Genomic DNA, 8762 nt, shown 5'->3' on the forward strand with positions numbered 1-8762 from the left:
AACTTAGGTGTGGAAATGGTCAGAGCAGTCACCCAGGAGATGCCAAAAGTTTGTGTACAAGGCAGGTAGGTAAAAGGGGGAGGGTTTTCTGGGTAGTAGATGAACAGAAGGTGTTAGGGAGAGACCTGCATAGGGAAACAGTCAAAATAAGGCCTTCCAAGCCTCTGGAGCATAAAATTAGAGGCAAGGGAAGAAGTTGGAGCAACGAGCAGGTGCCTACTCACCGAGGGGAGTCATGGTAAGGAATCTGGACTCTATCCCTACAGGAAGAGAAGAGCCACTGGAGACCATCAAGCAGAGAATTAAGACAGCAGATTCCTATCACCATGGCTGCAGTGGGGAGGAAGGCAAGTTAGGAGGCTGTTGCAGTAATCCAGGATAGGGATGTCTTGGATCTCAGACTAGGGAGAGGTGTCTGCAGATTGATAAAATCCACATGATGTGCTAATTTGACTGCCGAAGATGAGTGTAAGGAAACAGTCTCTGACTTTTGTAATTGTGTCTCCTCTAGATCTTGGGCTTACAGTGTGTCATTGATCTATTGAGGCTAGAGGAAATTTGTTACATTTTGAGGGGAATGGGCATAACTGTGAACCTTGTAGTGAAGAACTGGGGCCTGAACAGTGAACCTTTGAAAGTAAGAGGGAATTTCAGTGTATCCAGGTCTCTCTTGGAAGTTTGGAATTTATTAAAGAGCTGCCTGGGTGGACTTGGGGGCATATTCCACCAATTTAGGTGAAGAGTTACCATTTATAGGCCAGATTAGTAAAACTGCTACATTGTTGTTTATTTCCCTTGTGTTAATCCCTGAGCCTTTAGTAAACGTTCTAGGATTCATGTGCTCCAAAATATTAAAGGGGATGCAGTGTCTCTTGAGACCACTGTGGCAGTAGAAGTGGCCCATTAGACTGTGAGCTCCTTGATGGCAAAGCCTGTTTCTTCTCATTTCTATATCCCAGTATCTAGCCCAGGGCCCGACACATGGCTGCCACTTGTTAAACTGGTATATCCCTAGTGCCTAAAATGATGCTGGGTACTAGCAGATGCTGAATAAGCACTTAGGGAACTACTGAAAGCCCCAAAGGAAGTTATATTTCTGGGCGCCAGGAGGAAAAGCTGTGAGAGTCCAGCCATAACTCACCTGTTAATCGTTACTTAAAGATGTGGTTTTAATTTTAAGGAAAGAGCTTTCTCTAGAAGTCAAGGATGACTCCAAGACATCTGGCTGAGGTGAATGTTCGTACCAAAAAGACAGAAAGAGGGCAAATTTTTTTAGAGAAGCATTCAGAGTTGTAGGTTTATTCAATAAATGTTTTGAGTGTCTACTATATGTCACTCAAAATATAATGTCAGAAAGAGCTTTCTGGCAATAGTGTGAAAGACCAACTGGAGTAGAGTAAAAGAGATGAGATCCCTGTTGGGAGCAGATGAGTCTCAGACTAGGGCAGCTGTACTGAAATAGTACCAGAATAGCTCTGTCACTGAAGCTAATATCTGTCTGCTAGACCAGTGACCCCTCCACCCACACCCTCATTATCTCAGACAGTGGATGGGTTTGGTGGGCCAAACACCCTCTGTAGGTCTGACCTAAGATAAAAATCTGTTTTTTCCACTTTACTAGAAAGATGGGATTTGCTAGGCCCTGCTGTCACGTGCTCATGCAGGGATGATGGCTCCAAGTCCTCCCACGACTATCACCCCTGTCAAGCCTGAGTGTGAGGGATGGGCAGCCTGCCTGGGCCAAGTCTGGCTTCACAGTAACTAGTGCACATAAAGGAACTTCCTACTTTTCACATGCCCTGACCATTCTTAAGCCGGATTTCCTTTTTCCGAGTTCCCGGAGAGGCCCAGATTGAAAACTTCCAGGAAATTCCCACAGGTTTAACTTCCTAATCTTCCTCCCACTTCAACCCTCTCCTTCACCCTTCCACTCCCACCCCAAGAGGAAGGAGCTTATCCTGGAGTCAACATCCTCTGCTGAACACTTCCACTCCCTTGGCCAGGGTGGTCGTACATCTGAGTTCTCAGGTCCTCTCCTCTGAGGCCTATTCGGGGCTTGAGGTGAACACTTAAGGGTAATATGTGATCCTGTCCAGAAACAGAGGAATGGAACCTTGTAGGTTCCTAGAGTACCAGATTATTACAGAAAGTTCGCTTCTAGATGTTCACCCTCCCATCCCTGTCAGGTGGTAATCCTTCTCTAAGAAATCCCTGGGGCTCAGTCTCTATGCTAGATATCAAAACTCAATCACCTCTGGGGGCTAGTTTGGAATTACAGGATATATACCTCATATAATCTAGCATTAAAAAAAACAAAACTGTGCTAACCCAACCCAACCCAGATTTAAGAATCAGAAACATACACCATGAATTTACTATCCCACACAGACCAAGCATGTGGCTAGTTCTCATTCTCCAGAAATCCCAAGGGGAGGGGAAAAAAAATCAGTTTACATATATTCATACAATGAATTTTATCTATTGTGCAAAGAGAGGGTTATCTGGCTCCCAGAAGGTTTTGGGCTCCAATCAGACAGTTCATTTTACAACTCAAGCTCCAGTTCTTCTTAGAGATTAAAAGAGCTCCCAAGGCCTGTGGATCATGGGCACTGATGAGGGCCACATACCCTTTGGCTCCAGTTAAATCTCTGGTGTTTGAACTGTGTGGGAGCTGTGGGTGCTTGCTTCCTGATCCTTCCGCAGCCCCTGAAGCAGCTGGTTTAGGAGTGTGAGGTTGCTGTCTCTGTGAGGAAGGGGCAGGGGTGGGAGGCAGTTCCCTTTATACTCGATCACTGCCATCTTGGCCCGATCCTGCTTATTCCGATTTGGGATCTGCAGCATTCTCGTGTAGCCCCCATTCTGACCTTGGTACCGAGGGACCAGTACGTGAAACAGCTTTGGGATCAAGTCTTTCTCCTGGAAGGGGAGAGTTATCCAGGAGACAGCAGAGTCAGGCACCACCGCAGAGACATTTAACTTTCAGCACTCCCAAAGGTAGGGTCCACACACACACACACACACACACACACACACACACACACACACACACACACCCCTTCCCTCACCCGCTGATGTGGTAGAGTCAAAATTACACAGAGTGGATCAGTTACAGGCAGTTGTGCAGATTGAGATTCACACTGAATTCAACTTAGGACACAGATCTCTAATTTAGTTCACATTTGTCCATAAGCCTGTGCCTTATCTTAATTCTGCCCAGTTCCCTTTCCTCTAACAACCCCCTCCCACTTAGGGAGCAAAGGATGAGATTTGGGAGGCAGACAGGATGCACTCACCGTGAGCCAGAAGTCAGCCATGCGCATGGCTCGTTCGTTGGTGTCTCCCAGCTTCCCACAGTCGATGAGCTGTGAGGACATAACATCACTGACCCAACCCCAGCAAGAGAGGAGGCCGTCAATCTTACTCCTTAAATGCCGGACTTCAATCTACTCATTTCATACACTAGCAAAGCATCTCGCCAATTCAGGCAACCTCTAACTCCGCAGCCCTAACCAGTCTTCAATGAGAGGGGCCGGAGGAGTAGGTTCAGCTCACTGTATTAGGGGAATCAGCCTTCGGGCACAGCTTACCAGGGCGGTCCCAATTCTTCCCCAACTCCAGCCGGATCCCGCCTCCCCAAGCCAGACCGGCGAGAGGAACAAGAGGGTCCCGCCCCTCACCTTCTCCGCGTAGCCCCTCAGCTCATCCACGCGTGCCCATGACGCCTCGATGCGTTCGTGTCGCACCAGCCCCGTGAGCAAGTTCTGCAGCAGGTGGATGCGGGACTCGGGACCAAGGCCCAGGCGGCGGAATACGCGGCCGTGAGAGATGGCAGCGGCGACCGACAGCCGCATGTTCCCAACTTCTTCCAGCCTCTGTGAGGCCGGAACTGGAAACTCCAGGGTAGACGCGGCGGAGAGGCGGAGCTTAGAGGACGCATGCGCCATACTTTGGTGCGTGGTGGACGTGTTTGCGCATGTGTATCAGAGCCTGCCTTGTTGGCAGCCTGGGGGAGGGCGGGGAAGGGGCGTTGACTTCTTCCAGGGGAAGCGAGCCTGGTGGGGTTTGGCCTCCGGGAACGCTCCCTGTCGGCCGGGGAACCAGGCGCCCCCTGGTGTGGAGTGACCCGGCTGTCTGGTTTCTCTGGTGCTGCGTCATTCGTCTTGTGGCCGGTAGGGCGCTGGCAAGGTCCGCCTGGTGTCGGCTAGAAAAGTGAGTACCTGAGGGGAAAGTGCCTGGCGGGGTCCTGGTCCCTCAGGCTGGCTGCCCTGCCCTCCCTGAGGCGCGGCGCGTCCCACACCCTGAGCGTATCATTTTTAAAAGAATATTGTTTTCAGTAGTAATGGTGAAATGAGTGGGCTAACAATGATATGAAAGAAACGCAGGTGGTGAAAATTTTCTTTGGTTTAAGTTGTTGACTGAAAAAAAGCACAACATAAAAGTTGAGAGTTATGTTTTATTTGTCAGACAAAACTGAGGACTTAAGCCGGGGACACAGCAGCTCAGATAACTTTGAGAGGCTGCTCTGAAGAGGCAAGGGGTGGGGGTGGGGTGGCGTGGGGACCAGGATACATAGGAGTTTTTGCAGCAAAGACCAGGTAGTTGGAGCATCAAAAAACTACTGTTCATAAAAGAAAACCAGACATCTCAGGTTAAGGAATTTAGCGCTTTTCTATGTATGAGACGATGCAAGAATCTGGGCTCACTGAAATCATTCTTTTGATCTGCACCTCAGCTATTTGGGACCAGTATCCTGTGTTTTCTCATCCTGAGTCTCCTCAGGGTGTGCTGTCCGGGGTGGCTGTAGTGGCTGATGGCTGCAACATCCTTTGTTTACTGATATGGCAGGTGGCATTTTTAGTTCAGAAAGTACATATAATCATCCCGGTTCAAGAAGAATTACCACACTCCAAGGAAAAATAATGGGCTAATACTTTTAAATTACATCAGTGTGTTTTTTTATTTTAAAACGGGAAAACCATACCTATGCGTTTATGTGTTAAAGTAATGAACAGTAACATTATAGTTTCTGGTTTTGAGCCTTAGTGTCTGCCGATTTGCAATGATCTAGTCAAAATTGCTCTTTGTTACGGATTCAGATATGTCCCCCACACAAAAAAGATATGCTAAGACCTACCCCACCCCCATATAGCCTGCATCTCCCTCACCCAGTACCTCATGATGTGACTTTATTTGGAAATAGGGTCCTTGCAGATGTAATTAGTTAAGATGAGGTCATACTGGATTAGGGTGGGTGCCTAATCCAAAGTTTCTGATGGCCTTATAAAAAGAACACCTGTGGAGAGACAGAGACACACAGAATGCCATGTGACCGGGAAGGCAGAGATCAGAGTTGCCTAGTTGCAAGCCAAGGATTTCTGGCAAACATCAGAAGCTAAGAGCAAGATATGGAACAGATTCTTCCCTAGATCCTTCAGAGAATGCATGGCCTAGCTGACAGGTTGATTTTGGACTTCTAGCCTTCAGAACTACAAGACAGTAAATTTCTGCTCTGTTTGTGACACTTTGTTACAGAAGCCCTAGACACATATTCATGTTTGTTAGAAAGCATATTTAGATTTGTCATTCTGTCTTCCTCTTAGGTGACCAGAGAACACCTCTTGCTAATTTTAATTTTGAAAAGTTTCTTTTGTCTGAAGCAACATACATGCAAATAGGAAAAGTCTTAAACATATGGATATGTTGGCAGAAATTTATACAAACCACACTTCACAATAAATTCCAGAAATTACAATACTGTCTGTGTCTTGTTTCTTTGGGATCGATTCTTGCAGCTTTCAGTTATCTCCACATTTCACTGTAACATCGTCATCAGAAAATTCATCATAAATTTCTACTGGTAAAACTTGGGAAGATTTTCTTCTTTGCAAAAGTCAGAGAAAATGAACATTGACACTGGTGTTATTTGACCTATTGCTTTAGAAAAGGAATGTCCATTTGGTCAAAATGTACAGCGTCAAACATTGTTCGTATTTATTTTTTTGGTTATGTGAGGCTGATCTAGGGTGGCCTCGGCCTGCAGCGGCTTGAAGCAGGGTTTCAGTTACCGGCCAGTGATTGAGGTCGGGTCGCGGTGGTGAGAGCGCCGAATCCTAGCCACTAGACCAGTGGTCAGTTACAAGGCCCTGGCCCTATGGCTTTGCAGAAAAAGAATTTCCACAAAGATGGAAAGTAGTGAAACAAGTAAAGTATTTATTAGGAAAAAAAGAAGTACAGTACATGTGGATAGACACACGGGTGGGCTCAGAGAGCCACGCCCTTGTGGCAGTTTAAATCACTTTTATGGGGCATTTCTTCTGTGTTTCCTATGGCCAATCATTTTGGTTTGTCTGGTTCAGAGTCCATATTGGGTGTATCTCGGGATCTTCCCGTGTATGCACACGCATCTCTTAACCAAGATAGATTCTACCGAAGAGGCCTATGGTTAGTGAGCATCAGTTGGCATCAGTTAGCATCACTCCCCTTTCGGCCTCCAAGGAGCCTTTCTGTGCATATGTAGTCGGAGAGGTCTCCTGACGCCGAGAATGAGAAATATGTGGTCTCTTACCTTCTATCTGGGCAGGGCCCAGCCTCCTCTCTCAATTGTCTTGTTATTTCCGTCTTGGAGTATTGGTCCACAGGGAATGAACTTTGACCATTTGCCCCTGGGGTCCCATCTGTCTCCTGCTTCAGGATCATCATCTCTTGTTTGTTCTCCTGACAGTATTCAAACTTAATTCTTTTTGTCTATGTCAGTTTCTTTACATTTTGTTGGTGCATAGTTAATGGCTTTCTCTACAATTTTTGAGGAATGATGTTCAAGGAACCATTTTAAACCTTGGTGTCTTACTGTATGTTGTTCAAGGCATATTCTGGCTGTTTGTAGATACTTTTGTGTCTGGTTGATCTCATCTGAAACTTCACCTTAAAACAAAAACAACTCAGGAAAGAAAAATCTCATACAACTAGGACTGTTCATTTTAAATTTATAGTTTTAGAAGCAGGGCTGTGTTCTACCACAAGGGTTGGAGGTACAAAATGTGCCTCAAGTGAGCTTGAAAGATCACAAATTGTTATGAATTTATCAATACTATGAAAAATAATACATGTGGCCGAATCTGACTATGTAACTGATAGTTTTCCAAATTAACTTGCATGTGGAATAAAATGTTTTAGTGGATTAGTTTTAAAAAGTGATAGTTTGAAGCTTACATGTATTTTATTTTAATGCAACAGTAACCATATCAATTGTTTAGAACTTAGACCAACAAAAGATTTTTCTTTGAGGGTTATTATATCACTAACACTGTTTAGCATGCAATGTGATAAAAATCAGATTGACTTTTAGTTAGTTTTATTACTATTTTAAAATTCTTTACAGAAAATTCACCTCCTTATGCTTGCATTGGGCCAGGCTACATCTACCTCCCAACCCTTGGTGCCCACTGGCTTTGAGAGATTTTGGGACTAGGATAATTGCTTTGGTGTCAGAACTATTGTAAATAGAAAAACAAGCTTTCTTCTTTACTCTGAAATAACGGCATCCTCTTCTACTGATGCCTTCATGAAGCAATGTCCTGGGAGCCTGTACAGGGAGCTCAGCAAGTGTTCAATCAGCGATTTAATGATGATGGTGAAAAGCAATTGTCGATTGGACCCCAAGCCAACTTTTTTTAAAAATTAGATTTATTTATTTATTTATATTTTTAAAAAGATCTTTATTGGAGTATAATTGCTTCACAATACTATGTTAGTTTCTCTTGCACAACAGAGCGAATCAGCCACATGCATACACATGTCCCCATATCCCCTCCCTCTTGAGCCTCCCTCCCATCCTCCCTATCCCACCCCTCTAGGTCATCGCAAAGCACTGAGCCAATCTCCCTGTGCTATGCAGCTGCTTCCCACCAACGGACTATTTTACATTCGGTAGTGTATGTATGTCCATGCTACTCTCACTTCGCCCCAGCTTCACCCTCCCACCCCATGTCCTCAAGTCCATTTTCTATGTCTACCTGTTTATTCCTGCCCTGCAACTAGGTTCATCAGAACCATTTTTTTTTTTTTTTAGATTCCATATATATGTGTTAGCATATGGTATTTGTTTTTCTCTTTCTGACTTATTTCACTCTGTATGACAGACTCTAGGTCCATCCACCTCACTACAAATAACTCAATTTTGTTTCTTTTTATGGCTGAGTAATATTCCATTGTATATATGTCCCACATCTTCTTTATCCATTCATCTGTCGATGAACATTTAGGTTGCTTCCATGTCCTGGCTATTGTAAATAGTGCTGCAGTGAACATTGTGGTACATGATTCTTTTTGAATTATGGTTTTCTCAGGGTATACGCCCAGTAGTGGGATTGCTGGGTCATATGGTAGTTCTATTTTTAGTTTTTAAGTAACCTCCATACTGTTCTCCATAGTGGCTGTATCACTTTACATTCCCACCAACAGTTCAAGAGGGTTCGCTTTTCCCCACACCCTCTCCAGGATTTATTGTTTGTAGATTTTTTGATGATGGCTACTCTGACCGGTGTGAGGTGATACCTCATTGTAGTTTTGACTTGTATTTCTCTAATGATTAGTGATGTTGAGCATCTTTTCATGTGTTTGTTGGAAATCTGTATATCTTCTTTGGAGAAATGTCTATTTAGGTCTTCTGCCCATTTTTGGATTGGGTTGTTTGTTTTTTTAATATTGAGCTGCATGAGCTGCTTGTATATTTTGGAGATTAATTCTTTGTCAGTTGCTTCATT

At 44.6% G+C, this 8762-nt stretch overlaps 1 protein-coding gene across 1 annotated transcript; it reads right to left on the reverse strand.

Moving 5' to 3' along the window:
• Positions 1 to 2343: 2343 nt before the first annotated feature.
• MRPL17 (mitochondrial ribosomal protein L17) lies at positions 2344 to 3899 on the reverse strand. Its single transcript, XM_036861866.1, has 3 exons — positions 3678 to 3899; positions 3294 to 3362; positions 2344 to 2916 (listed from the first exon to the last, which is right to left on the reverse strand). The coding sequence occupies exons 1-3, from the start codon at positions 3849 to 3851 to the stop codon at positions 2641 to 2643; spliced, it is 519 nt and encodes a 172-aa protein (XP_036717761.1). The 5' UTR covers positions 3852 to 3899; the 3' UTR covers positions 2344 to 2640.
• Positions 3900 to 8762: the final 4863 nt, after the last annotated feature.

The sequence above is a fragment of the Balaenoptera musculus genome, chromosome 8 (assembly GCF_009873245.2).
Source record: "Balaenoptera musculus isolate JJ_BM4_2016_0621 chromosome 8, mBalMus1.pri.v3, whole genome shotgun sequence".
Lineage (NCBI taxonomy): Eukaryota > Metazoa > Chordata > Mammalia > Artiodactyla > Balaenopteridae > Balaenoptera > Balaenoptera musculus.

Excerpts from the sequence above, each read along its gene's own strand:
- MRPL17 (XM_036861866.1), bottom strand. The coding sequence starts at position 3,851 with ATGCGGCTGTCGGTCGCCGCTGCCATCTCTCACGGCCGCGTATTCCGC. Across the intron at positions 3,363-3,677 it reads TGAGGGGCTACGCGGAGAAG|CTCATCGACTGTGGGAAGCT; the intron begins GTGAGGGGCGGG and ends ATGTCCTCACAG. Across the intron at positions 2,917-3,293 it reads TGGCTGACTTCTGGCTCACG|GAGAAAGACTTGATCCCAAA; the intron begins GTGAGTGCATCC and ends CTCCCCTTCCAG.